Source organism: Pundamilia nyererei, unplaced genomic scaffold, assembly GCF_000239375.1.
Source record: "Pundamilia nyererei isolate P.nyererei 1_Seehausen unplaced genomic scaffold, PunNye1.0 scaffold00137, whole genome shotgun sequence".
Lineage (NCBI taxonomy): Eukaryota > Metazoa > Chordata > Actinopteri > Cichliformes > Cichlidae > Pundamilia > Pundamilia nyererei.
In genome coordinates this window covers 408272-433155 of record NW_005187538.1, presented here as the reverse complement: position 1 = coordinate 433155, position 24884 = coordinate 408272, and the positions used below count along the sequence as shown (strand labels likewise).

At 43.0% G+C, this 24884-nt stretch overlaps 1 protein-coding gene across 1 annotated transcript in view; it reads left to right on the top strand.

The window, feature by feature from the left end:
* Positions 1–24884, top strand: part of neo1a (neogenin 1a) — a 150410-nt gene that overhangs the window by 117746 nt on the left and 7780 nt on the right. The window contains exons 8-18 of the mRNA XM_013913578.1: positions 3263–3431; positions 5894–6048; positions 7966–8114; positions 9708–9846; positions 10570–10619; positions 13115–13256; positions 15071–15181; positions 15296–15490; positions 17121–17216; positions 20881–21104; positions 24217–24355. Coding sequence (XP_013769032.1) covers positions 3263–3431; positions 5894–6048; positions 7966–8114; positions 9708–9846; positions 10570–10619; positions 13115–13256; positions 15071–15181; positions 15296–15490; positions 17121–17216; positions 20881–21104; positions 24217–24355 — 1569 coding nt within the window. The remainder of the gene's footprint in view (positions 1–3262; positions 3432–5893; positions 6049–7965; positions 8115–9707; positions 9847–10569; positions 10620–13114; positions 13257–15070; positions 15182–15295; positions 15491–17120; positions 17217–20880; positions 21105–24216; positions 24356–24884) is intronic.

The following is a 24884-nucleotide window of genomic DNA, read 5'->3' as shown; positions in this document are numbered from 1 at the left end:
TTTTTTTGCCTGGGTTACCCAGATTATTATGCAGATCTAAAGTAACCTTCCTCGTTAAGCCTTAATGCCAGTAATTCATTACCTCTGGCACGGAGACTAATGACACTATTAATCAGCTATGAATAGAGCTCGGCAATAGCAGTGGGAGGCTGACACCTTCTTACTGTAACAATCCCAGGCACACATGTACAAGAGAGATTGTCAGAAGGACACCGAAAACTGCCCAGCATGTCAATTACCTACGGCGGACACGGTGTATGAAGATGGAAGCCGCTCGTAATGATTTTATTTCCTCGCCCTTGTCTGATCTGTGAGGTGGTCTTGATTCTGTTTGTGCTTCAAACTGAGATAACCTCGAAGTCCACACTGGGCAAGAGTACTGATGGACAAATTCGCTCACTAGAAGAATTATGGCGTTGAGCAGAGTGCAAAGGCAGTGACCTGTTTCCTGTGTCATCTTAGGAGACAATCTTAGACCTATTAAAAGCCCGTTTTCCTCATTTTCTGCAGACATCAACAACCAGCCAACAACTAGTTAAGGTTAATAATGTTGAGTTTAAAAAAAAAAAGGAAAAGAAATAAAACAAGGTCCAGATATGCATTTCTTAAAGCTCAACTCATATTCTCTGACTTATTCTTCTGTTTTAATCAAGAAGTTGTGGCTCAACAGGGTTCAAAGCAAAACTGACTAATGTGAAGCAAATGTTGCTATCCGACTTTGCTTTTGAAGTTCTTTCAAACAGTTATCATTTGAGGGAACGGAGAAGGCCTTTAAAGGCATATTTCATTGCTATATAACCATATGTGTGTTGGAATAATAGTAATATTTCATATTTAATATGTGAGCTGGAGCACAGCGTGAGGTTATCAAGCAGGGCCCTTCTGGTTACTATGAAAGAGTAGCATATCTTTTGCCTTCCAAGCTTTTAATCCTTCTTTCCTGAAGATATGGCAAAATTAGTATGCACATTAAAATCTCTAAATTGTTAATTCCATTGTATTCATCTCAATAAATTAATTCTACAGACTCAAGGGACTCATAGATTATTGCCTGCAGGACTTTTTTTTTATACAACCTGAATCTGGAAGCGGAATTACTAATTTCCTGTGGATGTTGTCTTTATCTCATCTTCCAGCTGAATTGTATCTTGTTCATAGAATATTTTGAGGTTAAAACTTTTTGAAATATGTCAACAATGAGTCGTTCCATTCACAGTATTTGCCGGGAGTTCCTACTTGCGCTGTGTTTCTGGATTGCACTCTACTGCGTTCAGATTTTTGGAATTCAGGAAGCGCTTCCCTATTAAGAAACTGAGCCTTTGGTGATTCGGTGAACCTGGTTCGAGTTAGGTGGCGGTAATTCTGATGCTTGTGCGTGTGCGAGACGCTTTATAAATGGGGATAATTATTCCGCATCTGGTCATTTACACTGCAGTCAGAAAGTATTAGGATGATAATGTGTTTTTCATTGTTGTTGGCACTACTCCAGCAAACAGGATTTGAAATGAAACAGTGGCGTTGAGGCTGGAGTGCTGACTTTCAGCTTTAAGCTTGTTTGAGGCTGTCATTACCTTTGCTTGGTGACGATTGAGAGACGGCTGGGTTGTTTTTTGGGGGGTTTTCTTCACCACTTTTAGAACAAGAACCCTAATCGCAGGGAAAAGGCAGCCAGTGTTTTTCTAAATGGTGTAAAATAGTTTTGGCTGGCCACTGGAGTGGATTTTTGTAGGGTAAGGCAAGGCCTCATCACTCAGCTGACCTAAATCCATCTTTTCAGATGAGAACGAATAAAAAAAAAAAACATTCCTGAAATGTGCAAGAAGCGGCCCTCCACATATCCTACACAAGGTGTCGTGCTGATGTCTGTGACTTTAACGAGAGTTTGGATTTCATAGATAGATATCCAAATTTGGGCAAAAGTACCTTTTTTTTTAATTTTTTTTATTGAGTGTAGATGTAAACAAGCTAAAATTGAGCCTGACAATCTGTTTATTTCCCATCCAAAGTACTGGAGCATGCTACAAATTCAACAGCAGTTCTTCAGAGCATTACTCGGTATACACAGAGCCCATAAATACGGAGTTGAAGCTAAAGTTTCTTGAGTGTTTATATACAGAAAGTGTATACAAACAGTGTCATTTTTCTTTGGGGGTGGGTCAGAATCTTCTATATCATATGTTGGCTTTTATATGATCACAGAAGTCGGTGAACTCTTTGATACGTAAACAAATTCTGAAAGCCAAATTAGCGGTTAGTCCACATGCTGTGACAGATAAATATGCCAGCAGCCGCTTTCCATTCCATTGCAATTTCTCCGGTAATAACACACCGTTTGAGCACAGCACTTGCCATGCGCCTTTCCTATATTTTCAGCCTTACCCTCCAGTCCGTTTCCCCCCGACCTGCAAACAAATGGAAATGTCATACGGACTAACATTCTTTCCGTATGGTTTTGTTTCGCCTGCTTGCCAGGCAAATGGAAAGCAGATCTCACGAGGTCCGACCGCAGATTGTTCCTCTGAAAAGGAGGAGGAAAAAAGAAAAACACACACACGCACTTGAAATGAAATCACAAACATTTCTGTGGCTTGGCTGTGGAATGCGACGACAGAAGTGCTTCAGCAGCATCGTTAGTTATGAGAAGCTAAAGTGAGAGGGGGGGGTTGGGTTAGTCCGAAGCTGTTTTACTGTAAAACAAAAGTCAGACGGCCACGAGACGACTTTGTCCCTGTCACGACAAAGTGTCTCTCCTTGCAGAAATGCAGTCCAATCATTCATTTTAATGCCAATGATTGGCAGGAAAGCCACTGCTGGTGAACGTTAAGTGTGTGACACTGTTCTGCTCCCACTGCCCTTGCATTAGACAGGTGTGTGTAGATCTGCATGTGTAGTCCCTCCCTCTTTGTCAGCTTTGTGAGTGTAGTAGAAGTGTTGTATTGTGGTTCCTTGTCACACCAAGAGTCTTTTTTTTTTTTTGTTACGTTGTTGTTATTTTGTTTTTTCTTTTTTTTGTTTCCTCCCTTTCTTTCGTTCCACTTTCATTTCCATTTCAACTCCTCTCCTCAACCTGCTCCTTTTGGGCACCTCTGCACAATATTTCTCCCACCCGACCCCGACATGCTACGGCTGTCTCCCTCCCGGTCTCCCTTGCTCTCATCCCACCATCCCTCCCTCCCTACCCCCTCCCAACCCAAAGTCGTAGCCCTGCCCTCTTTCCCTCCCCCTTCACTGACTCCTAACACTACTGACCATGTAACACCAGGCTCCAGAGGTGTAGGCAGTCCAGCAGGGCCTACCTCCTCGGCCCCCCGAGACGTCGTGGCTTCGCTGGTGTCCACTCGCTTCATCAAGCTGACCTGGCGTCAACCAGCCGAGCCGCATGGGGACGAGTTGACCTACTCCATTTTCTACAGCCAGGAGGGCACGAGCAGGTAGAACCCACACTTTCCTGGAGGGGGTACTAATACACGCACACGACTGCTGGCATCAGCACATTGCTCAAGTATACACACTCAGACCACTGAAATATCTGATTCAAGAAGTTCAGTCACTTAAAGCAAAACCTCCTTCTTAAACAAATATAAACCCCAAAAAACCCCAAAAACAAATGTTCAAATACCATGCTCGCTTTCCCCCCCCAAATAGTTCTGTGGTAAATTTCTCCCAGCTTCACAGGCTGAGGATTTACTGACTGAAAATAAAATTTAAGAAGCTGAGAGGATTTTCCACAAGTCTTCTTTTTTATGTCTTCTCTGTAACATGACGGTAAGCAAAAGCAAACCTTTAATATACAGAATCTGCAAATACGTGGAGCGTACCGATAACTCAGCGAGGTTGTAAACTAGGTCTCCCGGTCCTGCTGGCAACAGGTGAGCTGGTTAGTTTATAGACCAGTGCCAGCATTAATTTAGCAATCATGCCAGTTTCTGCTCTAGTTTCTTTCTCTCCTCTGCTCTCTGTTTTTGTGTGTGGAGCAGTGATACAGACGTGCATATGGAGCAGAGTAAAGGAGTTGCATGAAGATAAAGTTAGTGCAATGAATACTTCCGAATGTTATTCCATCAAGATGTTTTGTTTTATTTTAAAGCTGCTCCCGTTACTGCGGATTTTATATTTTCCATTCCCACTTAAAAAAATAAAAGAAAAAACTAAACAAAAGAATGATGTGGCAGTGTGGAAAGGCCACTGGGACTCCTTCCACATAGAGAGCATGTGATGAAGACGTGAAGGGACGTGCAGATGCAGAGGGAGAGTAGCTGTGGGTAAGTGGCATCTCAGCCACTCTAAGGTACAAAAAGGATTATTTTTCATGGAAAACGCATTAAAATTGAAAGTTTTCAGAATGGAGGGTTTGGGGTTTTTTGGGAAGTTAATGGATGCCAACTAATGGATTAAAAAAATAATGAGGCTTACTAATAATGACACTTATTTTTAAGACTAGGAAGTCCTATATTAATCAACTTCATTATCAAAGCCAATGTTACAAAGTGCCTCCAAGAAATACAGGAAAAGAAAATTTAAAGTCTCAGCCAAAAGATAATATACATATAAAATCTAATTGAGCCTTTTACACATTAAAAGAAAGACACTGATGTGACCTCCCTGTGTCGGATCAGGTGGATCGCAAGATCCTGAATGCTGAAATTACAACTAAAGAAATTACTAAATCTATTGTGTATTATAAAATGGTAAAGATGGTAAGAGTCCAGGCCCAGATGGGTTAGGGAATGAATTTTACAAACAGCTCAAGATCAAACTTGCTCCATATCTATTTAAACTGTACAACCATGCATACAATGTGGGCACCTTACCACCACCATTGAATGAAGCAGTTATTACTGTACTCCCAAAAAAAGGTAGTCTTGGAGGAAGTGGGATCATATAGACCTATCTCTTTATTAAATTCGGATCAAAAAAATCCTGGCTAAAATACTAGCGAGTAGACTCAGTATGGTAATAGATAAACTGGTACATTCAGATCAAACAGGCTTTATACCAGATAGGAGCTCCTTTAACAATCTAAGACGTCTATTTAATATAATTTACTCCTCTAAGGCGCAACAGGACCTACTTATATTTAGCTTAGATGCCGAAAAGGCATTTGATCATGTTGAGTGGCCCTATCTCTTTGCTGTCTTAGAGAAGTTTCAATTGGGACAAGATTTTATTTCCTGGATAAAATTACTGTATAAGAATCCCACAGCCAGAATCCTTACAAACCAAACATTATCCACTCAGTTTAAGCTCAGCAGAGGGACACGACAGGGATGTGTTCTTAGTCCATTACTGTTCGCTCTTGCTCTGGAACCCCTGGCACGGACAATTCGCACTCACGCTGATATACATGGTTATGACACAGCATATACCTCTAATACTATATTGCTCTATGCTGATGACATTTTACTATACATAACAAAACCCCAAACTTCCATCCCAGCAACTCTCTCCGTTATTGACTAATTTTGGCACCTTTGGCGGTTAAGGGATCAACTGGGGAAAAAGTAAGTATTGCCCATCAAATTTGAAAGCAGTGAGTGGCTTGCATCTCTACCATTTAAAATAACTTATGTGAAAATTACATATCTGGGCATCTCAATAACAAGAAAATATACACGAATATATAAAATATACAAGAAAAACACCATTCAGTTTTGGAGGACACTCCCTATCTCATTGATAGGAAGAGTGAACTCAATAAGGATTTCTTCAAAAAGTTGGATGCCATTATTATGCACATGTGTTTGGCACCAAGATATTAGGTGCTCTAAATGCCACTTCACTTTGTTTCTTGCAAACCAGCACTAAACAAAACCTTCTGGGTAATTTAAGGTCAGAATGATTAACTGTTCTGTTACCTGTCTGCGTGCGACCCACCCCCACCCCCCCCTATCAGGGAGCGAGTCGTGAATACCAGTCGTCCAGGGGAGATGCAGGTCACCATCCAGAACCTCATGCCAGACACCAAATATCGCTTCAGGGTTGTGGCCCACAATAGCAACGGCCAGGGCGAGAGCTCTGCAGCGCTTAAAGTGGCCACCCAAGCTGAAGGTAACACTCTTGCTCACTTACTCCACACACACACACACACACACACACGTTTATATATGCTCGGTAAACAGGACACATAAACACAAAGCCACACTCTAGCCAGTTTGTCGGAAGCGTGCTCACACTGCTCACACTGATGCAAACAGGATGCACTCAAAGGAAGCACACAAGAGGCAAATAAACATTCGCACAAACAAATATTCACTCATATGCAGTATACGCTCAATTCAAACAGAGACATCCCATATTCCCCGCACACATGGGCACACACAGAGAAGGCTGTTTAGTGCTGTTCGTTAAGGCAGACCACCCAAGAGCAGACCAGAGAAGCGCTGCATTTTCTTCTTTTAAGCCGCTTCTTGTTTACTTTTGTTTACATTTACTTGAATCTTCCGTGTGTTTGGCTCAAAACATGCCTACTTGAGTGAGGAATGCTGGAAATTAGTATTCCAGATTCCAACACTCTCCTCTTCCAGTCTACTGAGAAACTTATTAGGATGTTTTGAATAGAGGACACATAAGCCCGACTGTAGGAAGGAGTAGCAAAGTGGTTCCCTTCCTCTCCTCTCTCTCTTTGTGTTTGAGTGTGTAAACCTCTCTGTGGCTGCTGCTCCAAAATCACTTGAAAGTGCTGTGAAGGGGATTTCCCACTGTCAGACTGTGGACAACCCTCTCCTCTCGACCAAGCTACAGCTCAGTCACTGTCACTTTGTAGGTCAGCTGCTGTTTCTCTACTTGTGTCCTTGGTTGGAGGGCGGACGAATCAACACACAAAAGCACACACGCTACATCTTAATGCCCGGCAGCAGGAGCACAGCCACCCAGGGGGATAGCAGTGAGGGCGGGCTGTAGCTGTGCCGTATGTCTCTGTCGCGTGTGCGCGCCTTTAATGTAAGAACATGCTACGAACTGGAGCTTAAACTGTTGACCTGCATCCGAGTGCCAAGCATGTGCAAACCACACTCCCTCTGTATCACTTCTCTTTAGAGACGGGCTTTACACACCTGCACACACACACACACACAGTCTCTCACCCTTCTAACATCTGTGCACGCTAACAAATGGGAGCTTCTTTCTTCTGGCAGGAACACCTGCAGCTAATGTCTACAAGATGTATCCAGAGCAGACATATAGCATGTCTGACAGCTGGCACTTGAACCTCAGAGTCACTGCTTGATTTTAAATCCGATGGGCCACAGTACAGACACAACAAGTAACATGTACATATACGTAGACACAGTGTAGTCACAGATTATTAGAACGGTGATACACATTTTGTTACGATAGCTGCGTCTTTGAGCACGCTGCATATTACATGAAATATTTAGTTTGAGGTTCCTGTCTGCTTTCATTTATGTTTGCACCAGATAACCAGTGCAGTTCTGTTTCTCCATAGCCTCCTGCACCAGAGTTATGTAGCAGATCAGCTCCCGCTGCAAAAATAACTCAGCGCTAATTGTAAAAGTGGACTACATCCCATATTCATCTAGTATACCAGCATATTATGAAGCCAGGATAAGACACATATAAATATACATTCTGTTTACTAATCAAGTGCAATACAATAAACAGGCTTCCACATTCAAAGGTAGCAGGATCCCAGCGGTGATGGGATATTAGATGCATACTGATGTTTTTGTTGAAACTTCCGCTTTTGTTCTGGGAATAGGAAGAAAATCAGCACGCTGGCAGCCCAGTCCAGAGGGGGACAATTTGGCGTCAGTGTTAGCGCTGGGAAATGTGACTGTGAGGTAGCCAAGAATATGTCTTAGGTGGTAAGAACTAGGAATTGGTAAATTAGTTTCTTTCTCCCAGATGAGACACAATAAAAATGAAGAACGGTTCAAGATAAGAGAACAAAATGGTCACACTTGCTGCTTTTCTAATTTCTGTCCACCTGTGATATTTCGTCACCAGTCCAAGTACCCGGCCCGGCTCCTAACCTGCAGGGGGTGTCCAACACGCCGACCTCCGTTTCTCTCAGCTGGGACAAACCCCTCACTGGCAATGGAGAGATCCTCTCGTACAAGTTGTACTACACGGACAAGAGCGTCGGCAAAGAGCAGGTAGGGCGTGAACCACACTCCAGGGACAAACTCACGCTGCTCGAGCGCCTAGCGAAGACTTTTTTTGAATTCAAAGGTTTGCAGGTAGCAAAGACATAAACAGGTGTCCAAAACATTTTGCCTTAAATTGCAGCTCATCTTTTAAAATGAAGCTACAAAGTGCTTCACAATAGATTTTAAAAACCAATGAATTAAAAACACATTAATCGGAGAAATAAGTCGAAAATTAAAGTAAAATTGAAGATTTGCATGATTGTTTTTTTTATTATTTAATTCTGAACAAGATTGTCCTGAAACATATGTCGCACCGCTTGCTTTGCTACGTCGTCTTTGTGTTTTGCTTTTCTTTTATCGGTGATAAATTGCTTAAATCACCTGAAATAAGCGCAGACTTTAAACAGATGCAGCGTGTGCTCACTGCTCACAGTTTACGCTGTGAGCGAGGCATAGTGTGTGAAGCTGATGCCTGATTTCGCAGGGCCCATTAGATAAAATGCGTACAACTGATTGGTTTCTCATACAAATTGTGATGAGGTAAGAATCCCTAATCATTTGCCAAGACCCTTTGTGCTGATTTTTGGCGGCGTTCTTAATGATTCATCGTCTCACAGAAACAGCAGGGCATTGTGCTAAAAGAAAGCAGATATGATTCACTTGGTGCTTCTCTGCAGGACTAACTCTGTCACAAGAGTGGAATCGAGCTGCTTAGATATTGAGTCAACCCCAGCAGTAGCAGTGTGCAAGCCAGTGAGGCATTAAAAAGCCTTTAATATGATAATGGATGAAACGTCAGCCGGTGCACTGAGTAATGATGCCTCAGCTCCTTGGAGGAGAGAGCCAGAGATGAGGTGAAAAAGGGGGAGAGATGAAGTGGTAGTAAAGGAGAGGTGAAGGAAGCGGACTGAGAGAGAGAGAGACACAGTGCTGAACGGATATTAAATATTGAAAGGGCAGAGGGAAGACGGGGACAACATATGATGCGAATTCAAGGGTGACGTGGCCAGAGGTAATCAGCTGACCCAAGTTCAGAGGTCAAGGAATGGACCGCTCTGGAAGCAAGATTAGAGTTTCCTCCAAGTGCCTTTTTTTTCCTCCAAATGTCACAACCAAAGAGCTGCATGCAAATAGGCTTGAAGTAATTGGGCATGTGTCAGCGTGCCCAATTTGTAAAGCAAAGCAAGTCAAAATCACAGAAGGCACAAATTGCGTCTCTGCGGAAGACGACATTTTCACACCGAATTACAAACACAAATGTTAGCGTGATGAAACGATGAAGGCTGGCGTCACATTGTGAAGCTACTGGAACGGTCCTAAATGTCTGCGTTTATCAGACTGCTGTTGGCTGTGAAATACTATAAAAATGCTGCACTGTAGTGCTATCAGTGTTTTTGTCTTTTTCTGCAGGTAATCATAAATGTTTCCTTTTCGTACAAGCTTCACATATTCGGTTTTTGTTTTTCCCGTTGTTCGTAAACATCGAGATGTCGGTGAGCAGCCGTGAAAGTAGAGGCGTGTTTGCTTTTTAAGCAAGGGAAGTCGCACGATTCTCAATTCACTGACAAGTTCCTCTCCTTCCCTCCTTTTCTCATTCAGGATATTGACGTAGACGGCCAGTCGTACAGCATGGCGGGGCTGAAGAAGAACACAGAGTACAGTTTCCGTGTGGTGGCCAACAACAGGCACGGTCCTGGCGTCTCCACTGAGGACGTTGTCGTTCGCACCCTGTCTGACGGTTAGTGGACTGATGAAGTGTAAATGTACCAACACTAATTTGACTTTTATTGTAACACCACTGAAATGGTAACTGGAAATGTTCCTATATAGTGCTTTTCTGCTCTTCTTGAGCACTCAAAGCTTTTTGCTTAACATGTCTCACTTAACAGTTTTGGGGTTTTTTTTAAGTGCTTTTCTGCCTTAAATTCACACACATTCACACTCAAACTCTTTGGGAACAACTCAAGGTTCAGTACATTGCCCGAGGATATTTGGCACGCAGACTGGAGCAGCCAGTAATCAAACATCACTGCTCTACCTCCTGAGCTACAGCCACCACAAAAGCATTTGAAAAGTTGGGGTATAAAGAGTATTGAAACTATAAAATACATCTGGTGAGGTAAATGTGTCATCACACACCGTTTCCTTGCTGTATTAAAGGAGCTAATGTGGATTTAGCAAAGGAGGACAAAGGAGGGTTGATGTGAAACAGGATTCTAACAATAAGGTGACTTGAAGGCAGAAAAGGGAGCAGCTGAAAGAAGGAAGACAACCCCGGCTTCCACATCATGTCCAATCAGCAGTCCAAAACTTGAGGTTCTCAGTTAATAGGGCTCTGTTTACAACGTTGTTCTGTCCAGTTAATTAATAACTTGATTGTTTGAGCTCTGCCAAAATGTAGATTTCTATGTTTTCTTTAGTTTTACACTAACAAATTGTTGGTGTTTTCATTTTTCCACAGTACCAAGTGCCCCGCCTCAAAACCTGACCATCGAGGTCCATAACTCAAAGGTGAGGTTTATTTGTCTCGACTGAAGGGAGCGTCGACGGACCTTTTTAACTTGTTTAGGTTTCTCTGTTGCCTTGTTGAGAACTTAAGCTACAGGTACACCTAAACTGCCTGCAGACTGTTTGTTGTACAGCAATTGCGTTTATGTGTTTGCTTGAGCAAATCCGCCTTCACCCGCCCGCTCGTTCGCTTACTCGCGCACACGAACAGTTGAACAGATACATAGCCCGCAGGCCAGTGCACCGTTGTTGCTGTGTTATTAGTTGCGTCAGATCCTTGTAGCCCCAGCTGGTTAAGAGGGCGTGTGAACCCTCATCGATCTTCTCGTCGGCAGGAGACTCGCCTGTCAGAAGGTTTTATCCTCAGTATCACTCCATCCGTACAGAAACTGGCACGGGAGCCTACAGCTCAAATCTGATAGGATACAGGAAGATGCGGGCTAACTAAAACTGATACTCAGGTAGAATTTATAGGTCGAATGAAGTTAGACATCTAGTTGAAACCCAACATAACACAACTCATAATGAATGTAAGTTGGAAAAGTTAACTTTTCAACCAATATCGGTTCATTAAGTGCAAACGGTTAGAAGTGTGATGGCTTACCAGTTTCCAATCCACCCTCTGTAACAGAGATCTCACTTTCTCACTCACCTTTTTTTGTTTTGTTAGCAGGCTTATAGGCAACGTGATAAAAAGATTTACTTGTTTAAAAGTGAGATCTCATTTTATCTGGATTCAATTTTCTCTTTGGAGCAGAGATAACTGGATCAATTTCTTTTTTTCCCCCACAGCTCAGCCAACAAGTCCTGGCATCCTCTCAGTCTTTTTAAGTTTCATTGTTAAATCCTGTTTATTTCAGCCGAAACATGCCGCAGTTCTCGCGTGACGCGCTTTATTTGATAAGGCTGCTGAGGTGGCTGCTGGCTGCACAACACGCCCCTGATTAAAACAGGAAACGGGCCTCGGCTGCCCATCATCTCAGCCATTTGATCTTCAAACAGAGAGCTGTAGGCCTGTTTATTGTACTTTCCCACCCGAGTGAGGGATTAATTTTTACAAAAGATGTTTCTCACTCGTGACATGTGAGACAGCAATTGCAAAAAGAAAAAAAGAAGAGATAGGGAAAACCTCGGGGTGTGTGCACTGACTACAAAAACGGCAACCAGCACTTTTGGCCCTTTGCGGGTCGATGCTTAGCACAAGTGAGGGAAAACACTGACAGACAATCCTATCACACACTCCCAGCCTGAGTTAGAGCTAGCCACCCATGCTGAGGGATCCTCTGCTGAGATTTGTAGAGAGAAAATGCTCTCATGCTAATTTTAAGAGTAAAATGAAGCGGGCTCAGTCTGTGGAAGGGACATGAATAGTTTTCTGAGAGGATAGTGTGCGTGAGGCCAGCTGTCCCTCCTCACTTTGGCCCGGACCAAGCGGTTTAAAGCTGTGAAACAAACATCTGACAGATTTCTTCTGTTTTTCCCCTTTAAGTGTCATTCAGTAATTCATCTCATTTTCTCTTTTTGTTGTCGTTGTCTTTCACTTTGAGCGTAAACAAGCCATTAAAAGAATAATTACAGTACAATTATTTAGATACAAACCATTTATGCAATTAGTTCGGTACACCCAACCAAAGTGGAAAAGGGCTAATTAACATTCATTTCATGTGTGGTCTCCTCTTTGGGTCCTGTCAAGCAGAAAGGTGCATCTTTCACCTACAAGGCAACCTGATCATCGTGTTTTCTGATCTTACTTCTCTGGGTTTTTTGTTGTTGTTGTATTTTTTTGCTTTTGGCATCAGCCTCTTCACCTTCCCCTGTGAGTTTACAAAAGTCAATTAAACTGTTTTTTGTGATTAGCGCCAGGAAGGTAGAAACGCAACAGACATGACGAGCCGGGGCCGATAGTGTAATAAGAAAAATGGAAATAATTGAACACACTTCACACAAATTTAATTTGTGCAATTCCCTCGACTCTGCTGGGGAGGAGCGCACGCGTGCCCTGTGCGTGTACTCGGGCTTTTGTGCATCAGTGTGACAGTGGGGAAGCGTTAATTAACTCTTCTCCCACGCTGAGCCACCCCCCACCTATCTCTTTAAACACACATGGGCACACAAAAACTCAGCAGCGCACATCCCAAAAGAGTGCAGCGTGGGCCCGCCAGCAGAGCGTCTTGCCTTCATCTCTCTGCCTCGGTGTCTCTGCAGGCTTAACCTGACCACACCCCTCGCTTATCATCGCAACTTTTATTATTCATAGTCATCTCTTCCTAATGCATCTGTTTGCGCTGCGTCTCTCGCGCTCACGGGGGTGTTTGCTCGATGTGGGTCTCCCTCTTGTTTGGACCGCGGTGACACTGTTAACACAAAGGTCCACGCCAAGGTGCGTGGGAAGGTGCGATGCCGCCTGCTAAACTGTGAGGTCACCTTTACAGCTACAGGCCCCAAAAGCACGTGCTAAACATGACATTCTGTTTCATTTACACCTTTCCCCGTCTCAGAGCATCATGCTTCGGTGGCAGCCTCCGCCCCTGAGCGGCCAAAACGGGAAGATCACCGGCTACAAGATACGATACCGGAAAGGATCCCGCAGGAGCGAATCTGAAACCACTGAAGGCACCCAGCTTTACAAGCTCATGGATGGTAATGAATAAAAAAATTGTGACTAATGACTTTTTGAATAAATCCGTCCTCTTCCCTCAGACCAGTGGAAGTGCTTATGAATGTATTGCATTTATTCCCATGTGTACAGGAAGAGTTTAGCTATAAACTTTACCTCCAGTTACTTTCAGTGGGTGTTCAGGTGTGGGAAGAGAGCCACCATAGTTCACATCTGCTAGTAAATTGTTTCTTGTATGTGCTTGGCCTTTTAACCCAGTTTGAAAACAAAGTCTCCAAACCACCCTGGATACGCAGGTTCTGAACCGGGTTTGAAAGACGGATCATTTAAAGCTATACACGCCCTGCAGCTACGAAAAGTCATCCCATCACCAGATAAAAAAGTGCAAAGACAAGTTGGAGAGGAGACATGAACAGTTTTCTTAACAGGCAGTGCTGTGAGCAAAAGACTTTGCTGTACAGTTATGGACACATGCATCACTGTGCACGTCTGCAGGGTGTTTTTAGAGCTGTACACAAAAACAATGACATCACTGTGATGGTTTTATGCCCTCGTCTAAAAGCCCAAAAGTGATACAGATGCATAGATTTACATATCGAATCAGATTTTAAAATGATGGATCCACAAAGAATTCCCCTTTTTGACGTTTTCACTGAGCCCTAAGCTCAAACTTTTATGCTATCAGACTCCATGTCATCTCTATATTTTAGTATCTTTATCTGATGCGTCTTGGAAAGTGTGAGCTGTGTCTGATGGGGTGCAGGATTTTCTTTTAAATTTTTTTTTATAAATCTCTTATCTTGAGCCTGAAGATGCGTATCGGATGATTCATGGGATTAGTCAGACTAACTGCGGGCCTGTTTATTTACTCAACATCCACACATCAGTTTCTAAACCCATTGCAATTGAGTTACATGTCCTATTGTACCCTAACATTACCCACCGCTATCAGCAAAATATGCACAATATCACAAGAGAGGCACGGCAGCGGTGATTAATATTAGATGTCGCCTCAGCAACTTTCAAGTGGCCCGGCTTCACGCTGTGTGCTGCATCAAAGAGAATATACACTTAAAAGTTGATTTTTGTAGAACATTCTGTGGGGGGGGGACACAGGGGTGTTTGTTGGTTCAGAAGCGTTTAGAAGAAGATGTTGTAGCCTCGGAGGCACGGATGGTTAGTCAGTCTTCAGAAGCTACCCCCAAGGGCGGCCCAGAATAGTGGGTACAGAGCGAAGAGAGTACAGGATTAGCATGTAGCGTGCAAATGGGACAATACGGCGATGATGAAAAATTTTGCAGCAAATTAATACAGCGACACATCATTTGTCAGCAGGCGTTCCCCTCTTCTCTGAATACCAAAGCTGGCACCCAGCGGTGTTGCAGCTCACTCTAAGGGAGATATAGCTTTAAAATATGAATTAATCCAGACTACCATTTTTTTAAAAACTTCTGCTCTTAGTGTCTCTCGTTTTGTGCTACTTTTTATCAGACACTCTCTTTTTAACTTGTTTTAAAGGCTAGTGTTGTGTTTTTCTTTAAATCCCATTGAATCGTACTCATCAGATGTGAAAATAAAATGTAATCAACTTTAATATAGATTAGGCGAGTTATGGATTTTCTCCTTAAGCCGTGGAGAGACGTATCAGGTATCTGCTTTAAAATATTTGTGTTATTGAAAGCCCAACTGACCCAGCGAATCAGAGCGCACCAGTAGTAAAACCAGGACTGAGAGAGGTTTTAATGGAGGAGTTGACTTGGGGGGTCATTTTGGCCAAAGCTCTATTTAAATACTCCAGCTTGGAATCTCAGGCTGATGTGTTGGTGTTGCCGTCCAGGTCTTGAGCATGGAACGGAGTACTCCTTCCGAGTGTCAGCCATGACGGTAAATGGCACGGGACCGGCCACCGAGTGGATGACGGCAGAGACGTTTGAGAGCGACTTGGATGGTAACGTCAGCTGTTTTACTAAACCAGAAGCTGTCACTTGGTTTTGAGCAATTATTTATTTTAGCATTTATTTTTCCTCCTCATCTGAAGTTTTTCCTGCTTCTCCCCCATCAGAGTCCCGTGTTCCGGACCAGCCTAGCTCGCTGCACGTCCGGCCGCTGGTCAACAGCATCGTGGTGAGCTGGACGCCGCCGGAGAACCAGGACATTATGGTGCGCGGTTACGCGATTGGCTACGGCATCGGCAGTCCACACGCGCAGACCATCAAGGTGGACTACAAGCAGCGCTACTTCACTATCGAGAACCTCGGTAAGAACGGTCGCTCCCTTTTTGTTCTTCACATGTGTTTCTTTCAGCTTTTTGTATCGATGTGTGCACATTCTTGTCCCCAAAATAGTTACACATGAGGATCAAATACTAATGATCCACGTGTCAAATCATTATCAGACAAAATGTTAATGTGATCTATTTGATGTGATACTTTATACGCCAAGTTTAATTAATGGTTTGTGTATTATAAGCAAACACACAGGCAGACGCACAAGCACTGAATTAATTCATCTGTACCCCACAGTGAGTGTTTAGAGAATTAATAAGATCCTCTCCACCACACGCCTGAGCTGCTAATTATACAGATTGGCCTAATGGGCACACAATAATTAAAGGTCATGATATTTGAATAAAATATTTGGTGGTTTTAGCACTCGCTGTCATCAAACCAGTTTTACCTCATTAAAATATTCTGCTTCTTCTTTTGCACGAGGGCCATTTCTCCGCATGTGATCAATGCAGCCTTTGGGAAGCTCACACAAACTGTATTTGACTCTAAAACCTACATGATGAAATTAAAGTTAATTCCTTTTAAACCTCAGGAAGCTCTGCTCTGATAGAACCACCGTTCAAGAAACATTTGATTTTTTTTTTTGTTCTTCTAAGTATATAATGCGCATCACACTCTATCATCACACTCTACTGCCACAGCTGATCACTGTCTAAATGCTGTAGTAAGGGGGCCTAGAAGATGGATAGAAAAAAGAGACACAGGGAGGAATTTTTCAACCATTTCTTCATATTTTTCTTCCAATGAGGCTTTCTGAAGGCTTTTCACAGTTTTTATTTGGACATCAATTTATTTTCAGTCATTTTTAGTCCAATCCCTTGAACCTGACCATTTTCAGAGTTTCATCTGTTAAGCCACTTAACACTGACTTATGAATCATTCAAGCATACAAAAGACACCTAACTAAAGGAATGGATCAGCGTTGTGTCTACACATAGCAGATGACTTGGTGAAGAACAAATTTTACATTGTATCTTTAGGCACTTTGCTACTTAGCAGCCTGTCACAAAAACACAGAATTTGTTCCTATTTCTTTAGTAGAATCTGTGAAAAATGCCAAAGATAACAGTTTGACATACTTAAAATGGTATTGTTGACCCAACAATGTGAATCCCAAAGGGCTATTAGCTGAATATTAGCTGGTGTGAAGTGTGTCCCTAAAACAGAAAACATTTGAAAAAAACTGGACTAGTTGGGTCAAAAGAAGTGGCAGACGCAGTCTAAGGAGCTTGGAAAGAAAAGTGTCTTCAAGACTTTTCACCTCGATGAGAGGTGAAAAGTCCAGACGCTTTTCTTAGACTTCAGCAGATGAACTGCATCTGAATCAAATCCGCCAAAGACCCACCAAACATACACCTGGCCTTTCAGCTGATCCATCTGATAGAAGAAGAAACATGTAAAGAGATGAGGGTTGGCTCAAGACTTTTACACAGTACTGTATATGTGCATAATTGAGGTCTCTATTATAATGGCTGTAATAGGACTGATTGTATTCAAATACTCGCTCTGCTAATATCTCAAGCTGAGCGTCTCAAGAGTTTTGGTTGATGAGGTGGCTGCATCAATTTATTCCCCCCCATCCTTCTCTTTCTCTCACAGACCCCAGCTCCCACTACGTGATCACACTAAAAGCCTTCAATAACGTGGGTGAAGGCATTCCCGTGTACGAGAGCGCCGTCACCAGAGCACAGTCAGGTAGGAACCAGACACATCCACATGTCGAATGGCTTTTCTTATTTGAAGCGATAGTGGATTTCTTACACCTTGAAGCGCTCAGAGGCAACATTTGAAGTGGTCACATTTAGTCTCTTCATCTTGTTGTTCTTCAGATCACATGTAATGTGAGCAGTGCTCCTTGCACCGTGTGGCTGTAAAAAAAAAAAAAATTCTGAGTTACAGTTATTCGCTCTCTCTAATCCGCCGTCATTATCAGAAAAAATGTGTCTCGACTTCAAATTACCAGACAGATAATGGGTCATCGGGGAGTCTCACTGCTCTAATTAACTCTCTTCATCATGGCCCCCAGAATACTTGAGTCTCTTTTTAATCAAGTGAGCAAACCCCTTAATTTTTTTATCCCAGACTATCAGTCCTGGTGTGAGAGTGATTATGGATATTTTAACCAGGATGAACGGCAGAAGCTTTACTTGAGGTTTTTTTTTTTAAGTAAAGAAGGAAAAAAACCTTCATCAGGCAAAAGAAGAATATTTTATGCAGCGACAAGTTTGTATGAAGTCTTTCATAACCGACTTCAAAAGAGCCTCATCACAAATGTTCATTATGCAATGTTAGCGTAATGGGATTTTGGCAGACATCAGCACTGACCTGAAATATCCAGCATCAGTCGAACTCTGAGACGCAGTTTTCTCTGTGCTGCAGACTAAAAACAGCCGCAGAATATGGACAGTCCTGTTAGGCTGCCAGCCACACAATTAAAAGTAGGACTTAAGTCCCAATCCTGGGTGCTTGACAAATGATCTTAAAGCGTGAGGCACTGCCAGTTAGACTGCGTGTTCGTGGAGTTCACACAGATTATGTGACAGTGTCAGAAGACAGCCAGCCCATGCACCCTGGGGTGTCCCAGAATGTGGGCTGCACCCGCCTCTTTTTCCCATCCAGCCTCCCACCTCTCCGCTCAGCCTTGATCACTCCAGTTTGTCTCTGCTGCAGCACTATTGCACCAACCAATTGAGGAGGGGTTGGATGCTGGATGACATGAATCACGTCAACATGCGTCGAGGGGGGGTGGCAGCCGGAGTGCGCGCACACACTCGCACGCTGTCATACTGTACCCTTCTCTCTATGACGCTTCCTCACATCCTCTCACATACACACTCACATACAGAGCTGTGCACACGCAGACCCCCTGTGGTGGCTTTGGCAACCCTTCGTCAGATCCAAACGTTTCCTCTCAAAGCAGAACCAAAGCCCACCACCATCGTCTGCTGCTGAATCCTCGGGGGCGCGTTCCCTTCCTGCCAGTTTGTTCAAGTCGGGATTAAAAAGACAAGCTGACCTACATAGTACTTTTACTTTTGAAAAAAACTGAGGAAAACTTGGTGAACTTTGGTTGAGAAAGTGCTAGGCTGAATACTTTATAATACGACGCTTAACTGAAAAGCAGGAAATGAAATATTTCACCTCTATTTCAAAAAGGTTTTTTTTTCCACAAGGGCAAGTCAGCCTTTTCTCCTTCACAATATTGAACGCTGTATTCTTCCAGCCTGGGTAAAGAAATGTAGCTTGCATGCCACTCCAAAACCTCAGTGCCTCTCCACAGCCGCATGAATGCTTGGCGCTTCATCACGCACACACAAACTCTGTGACTCAGTCTTGGGCGTATAATGAGGGCAGCTATGTACAGAGGCATCAAATGGAGCGAGGCAGAGAGTAGAGGGCCAACAAGTGGGCTGAGGAGGAGTGTCATCACGGGTGACGGACCAGAGCTTTTTCTCCAGTCACAGCTAAACCAAGGACAGAGCTGTGAGCAGTGAATTCACCGGCCACGAGGTCATCTTAAAGTGTTTATCATTCAGCATGATGGCCAGCAGCTGCCTGTTGGACCCTTAGTTTGAACCCCACTCAACATTTAAAGAGATATTAATATTACACTATGGAAGCTTTTACTTAATTAGCTCTGGTTGAGTACTGCTGAGAATTGTGCAAACTGGAGAGACAGTAGTATTATGATATTGTTAGTATTCAAGTATTTGTGTTTTTTTACTGAATTATCTATGCATTTCTCCAAAATGCACCACACATACACTCACCGGACACTCATTTGGTACATCACACTTGTAATGGTTAGACCCTCTTTCCCTTCAAAACTGCTCTAATTCTGTTGACACGCATTTGGAAAGGTGCCGGAGCGACCATAGTCCTGTATGCTGTTAAGATGACTTCATCACACAGTTGCCAATCTGCTGTTCCCCCACCTTTATGACAAATTCTGACCCATCTGAATGTCGCATCAGCCGCCGAGGCTCATAAACCTCATAACGTTTTTTTTCCAGTGTCCTACTGTCCAAATTTGGTGAGGCTGTGAGAACCATGGCCTCAGTTTCCTGTTCTTAGTGGGAGAAGTGTGTGGTCCTCACCGCTGTAGCCCATCTGCTTCAATACGTTGTGTGTTCAGAGATGCTCTTCTACACACCCTGGTTGTAATCAGTGCTATCGGCTCACTCTCCTCTGATCTCTGTAAACTCAGCAGTTTCTGAAATACTCAGGATGAGCATCACGTTTTTTTTGTTTTGTTTTGTTTTTTTTGGGGTGGGGGCTCTTTATCTTGTTTACATGCCTAAAAGCATTGAGTTGCTGTCATGTGATTGCCTGTTTAGATATTTGCATTCGCAGTTGAGCAGGTGTACCTATTGAAGTGGCTGGTGAGTGTATATCCTAGTATAAAATTACCCATATTAAGTAAAGGCGCTAAGCACAAAGCTGACTGTCTGAATCTAACACTTTTAAAGATGTTTGGTCGCATATATTTTCAGTTGTATATTTTTAAAAGAGCATACAAGTCATTATCTAGCATTGATTCTAAGAGGGACTGCAACTGGAAACAGGGAGCAACCAACCTCGCCCTCTCGCAGCAAGCTTTCCACCTTTGAGCCGCACAACAAAAGCAGCAATATGACACAAGCCCTCAACCGCAGGACCATTTGTTAGTGTCTCTCCCCTCTTCTGTGCCTCCAGGCTTCTTCCTTAAATCCTCAGTTTTCCTTCTTCAGTTTTCAAGAACATAATGCGCCTTCTCGGCAGCTCTCTGGGAAGATATTCCTGGGCACTCAGTGTCCCGTCTGTTCATCCACTTTGCTTTAAAATGTTGTAAAAGCTCCATGATGTAAACATCTGTAAATGCGTTTTGACTCTTTCTTTGAAATGACTGGGTTGACATTAATATGTAACTTTTGGCAGCGGGATTACGGGTGTCTTCTTTCACTCCGGTTTTCCATTTACTGTAATCTTTTCTTAATGAATAGAGTATCTCTTCCTCTCTTTCCGTAGTGCTACAGTTGATAGAGCAGCACATACTGTACTGTAGCTTCTGTAGATTGGTCTTATTGTAGAGGTCAGTGTCTGTTTTTCTAATAGAATCTTCTCTCTCCTTCTTTTCACCCTTCCCAATCCCATCCCTGTTGCACTTAACCATCCACCTCCCCCTCCTCCCCCTCCTCCCTCACCATCGTCCTGCATTTTTAACGCATTAACCTTATTTCTTCCTCTGCGTCCCTCCCCACGTCCTGTTTTGGCTCCACTGTCTGATCCACCACGCTTCACATTCCGTTTTAATTTGCTCATTTTAATTTTTTGTGCGCATGCATGTTGGGTTTTATGGCCTGATGTCCTGACCCTGTAGACCCCGATGTTGACCTGTACGACCTCTTACATGCTCCATACACCCCAGTACCAGACCCTCTCCCCATGATGCCGCCGGTGGGCGTTCAGGCGTCGGTGCTGAGCCACGACACCATCAAGGTGACCTGGGCCGACAACTCGCTGCCCAAGAGCCAAAAGGTCACAGATAACCGCTACTACACAGTGCGATGGAAGACCAACATCCCTGCCAACACTAAAGTGAAGGTAAGAGATTCTTCTTTCGCATGATTGCATTCAGTTTATCAGATTTACAATTCGACATCAGTTCTTTAACCAAAGCAGGTTTAGTTAGACTTTTATTGTTTTTGTTTTTTTTATCTTTGGAGCTCATTCAACTGTTTCTGGTTCAGTTCAACGCTTTCAAATAAGCAACACATTTAGCACGGAGAACAAGTCAAATCAGATCGCTGTGTCCAAACATTAGTGATGCAGCAATATAGTACGATTTCAGTTTATTTCTGTGCATCCCTTCATATTCGTATTGATGCGCTGAAAATAAAAAGTGATGTCATATGAGGGCATATATAATTAAGTATTCCCACAGCAGCTCCCAAGCTCGGGGGCAGCATGGTATTTGTACCAGTGTGATAATCTGTTTTCATTCAACCTTTGAAGGGCTATAAAGACGAACTGATCCTCTGCACTTTTATGATCATCAGAACTCAGAACTTGCTCTTACATGATTGGTCGTCCTGCTCGTTAGTGTCTTACATGAAGTTAGCTTTTTTTTAAAACAGCTGGATTCTGAGTAGAAGTCTTTGTGTTATCAATGGCTGGAGTAAACAGTCCTTTAGCAGCTACTTTGTCAAGCAGAAGAGCAGCTGGTGCGTTTGTTTACAGTGCAGCCTCACACACTCATGTTCCTTTCATAAAGAAGCCTGTCAGCAACTGGTTTTCCCCCCCATCTTTCCACAAGCAGCTACAGTCTGATTCCTTTCTGCGCTGGATGAAAATACAAAAAGTTGGTCAGTTACGTCCATAGGAAGTCAGACGTGTGCAGCTCCATCGCTCCTTTCAGTTTTAAAAAAGCTGATTCATTGAGATATTAGTTTGAGTTAGCAATAGCTTAACTTAGAATGACTCAGAAGAGCGATCAGCAAAGGGCGAGGGTGAAAGCAAACACTGGATCATATGATGCTGCATTTCCTGTAAAATTTAAATCAAGTAGGTGGTTAAGGCAGATCCCGAAACTAACAGACATTGGCACAGAATTGGATTAATCAATTAATCGCTTGAACAGCACCCTTTGTATGAGTTGAAGCAGTTCAAGGACTGGCAGGATTGCAAACGTAAGTGGCCAAACAAATAGTCATGAACATGAGAAATGAAAATGAGGGAGTAACAATGTCGAGAGATGTATACAAAGATAGTGAGTGATTGTACTTGAACAGCTCAGCTAAGCTAAACTTCATTTGAGGAATTTAAACAAGCAGATTTTCCTGTGTTTAAAAAAAATAATTGTTTTGGTTTGTTACAAAATCCTAACAATAGTTCTTCATCAGTGAAGAACACCACATGAGAATCGTACATTTATTTACTGGGATTAGTGTCCAACAGATGCAAATCAAGAGGCACTCTCTCTGAAGAGTTAAAATATTTGTAGTGACTGTGAGCCGAGCCTTGAACAGGCTGTTTGAGATTCCGATTCCAATTCCTGAGCTGCAGCTCAATTATGATGATTACTTATCTCCAAATAATAGAGCGCAGCGGATGTGTGTGTGTGTGTGTGTGTGTGTGGTCCTTGTATCATGCATGTGTGCAAACCTGTGACCGAGCAGAGCTCAGATAAAGGCCGGCATTTCCCGATAAATTATTCAACAAGGACGAGGCGAACTGAGAACTAGAAAAAGAGAGCGTAGATCTGACGGTGCATTCTCCATACCGCCACCTTGAAAGGTGTATGCACAAACGTACGGAGACTCAGTATCCAGGTCTTGCACCGGATGCTGGCACCCAGTGTTTTTTGTTTGAGGCTTCCATTGAACTGCAAAGGTTTGTTGTCACTCAAAGTGAAATGGAGGGAGAATTTGAGCGATGCCTTGTTACACAGCAGATTCATTAACACAATGTAAATCCACAACACTACAGATATATGGAGTACTGCTCAGCTTGCTGCCATGAATGGATGCTTAAAACGTTTTGTGTCACTGAGGCTCATCACCAATCTAATATATTATGATGTCTATTAGAGAGGCTCTGAAACTTTACAGTACATCGTGTATGTAAACATAGCTGTACTCAAGAGGTATACCAGCAGTAAAGCCTTCACCTTAATGCCTCCCTTAGTGCAAGTCCACAGACACGCTTGTACATTATTGAAGGGATGACTGCTCTCTAACAGGCTGCATGGTTCTAAAGAACAGGGTGTTTTCATTTCCTATCCTACTGCCCTCTGTTTGACAGCCCCCAATGGAGAGCTGCACTTCTGCCATAGCACGCAACATTATAGACAGGACACTGGAGAACCTGATTCTGTGCTGCTACGACTACTTTTTTTCTCATGCTGGTTCATCCCAGTGGAGCTCGAGATAAATGTTGCGTAACTTAAGATTCTAAATAGTTCACTAGCGCTTAATAACGTATACAGATGTTTTGTAAATGATGCACTTTCTTTGTGGCACTGTGCACTCAGTCCATTGCAAAAGTCTTGCAATAAAACCCCACTTCATGAAGGTTTTAATGTTCAGGATATTAGTTGGTGGTTAAAAATGTAATTTATTTTTAAATTGACAGGTTGTTTTTTTTTTGCTTTTGTTGTTTACCTGCCATATTTACTCTTAATGATGTAAATAGGCCCTGTTTTGGCTGTAACTGTGAGGTTGAATTAATACCTCATCAGACCTTGCTCATTTTAGCAAGGCGTACCTAATAAAGTGAAAACTGAGTATTTCGTATAAACATGATTGAAACCATCAAAAGATGGAAAGGATGTGGTTCCAAACACTGGATAGTGCACATAATGCCTCGTGAATGTGAATGCTTCACACTGGTAATTTATTTTAGAACTAAAACAGGTCTTACTGATCTGTGGAGCTGGTTTTATACTTGAAGGAGCATTTAAATGATTCTGAAACGCCGCCTTGCTTCAGCTTCTCAGTCGTGAATGTTTTTGTTCTCTCTGAGATTGAAACTTGACGTGTTTAGTGTTTGGATTGTTAGTCTGGAAAAGCCAGACATCTGCAGGTGTTATTCAGTTAGTAAAAATCACACAGCTCTATTCTTTTCTCTGCCGGAAAACCGTTTCCAGGGTTGTTCGGCGGCTCTGCCGTCTCACAAACTGATTTCTTGTTTGCCGCTTTTGCTCGTTTTTCCCCAGATGGTCAACACCACCAACCTGAGCTACACGGTGCCAGATCTGAAGCCCAACACGCTGTATGAATTCTCCGTCATGGTGACCAAAGGCCGCCGTGTCAGCACATGGAGCATGACAGCCCAGGGCACCACCTTTGAGACCAGTAGGAGCACTGCAGACACGCAGACACAAACAACCGCGCATAAACACACACAGCACATACATGAGTACAAAGACACGAACACGACACCTACGGTGTAACGAGCCCCCCTGGCTGGCTCAGGAGTGACATTGTACTTCTTGCCGACCAAGGAAGGAGGAGGGGCAATGCTTGAAGATTATCAAGCAAGCTGTGACTCCACAGTGTAGTCCAGTAAAAACCAAAGACTGCCATTAACCCAAACAGTGAAAAGTAACTAAAATAGAAATTAAGGAAAACTGCAGCAAAGTTGGGGATTAATTGCAGGTGATAATTTAAGGAGAGTAGGTAGGGACTAACCATTCTTCCAAAATGTAATAATATTAATAGAAATACAGTTTATATTAAGCTCTGGACCAGGTGTCTCAGCCTGAAGAGCAGTAAAAAAATTCATGGACAGTCAGTCTCCCTTAGACTACTTTTGGCTGGTCTTTCATTCAGGAGGGGTAGCCTGTTTGAAAAGCCATAAACTCCCTTTGTGTGTGTGGGTTTG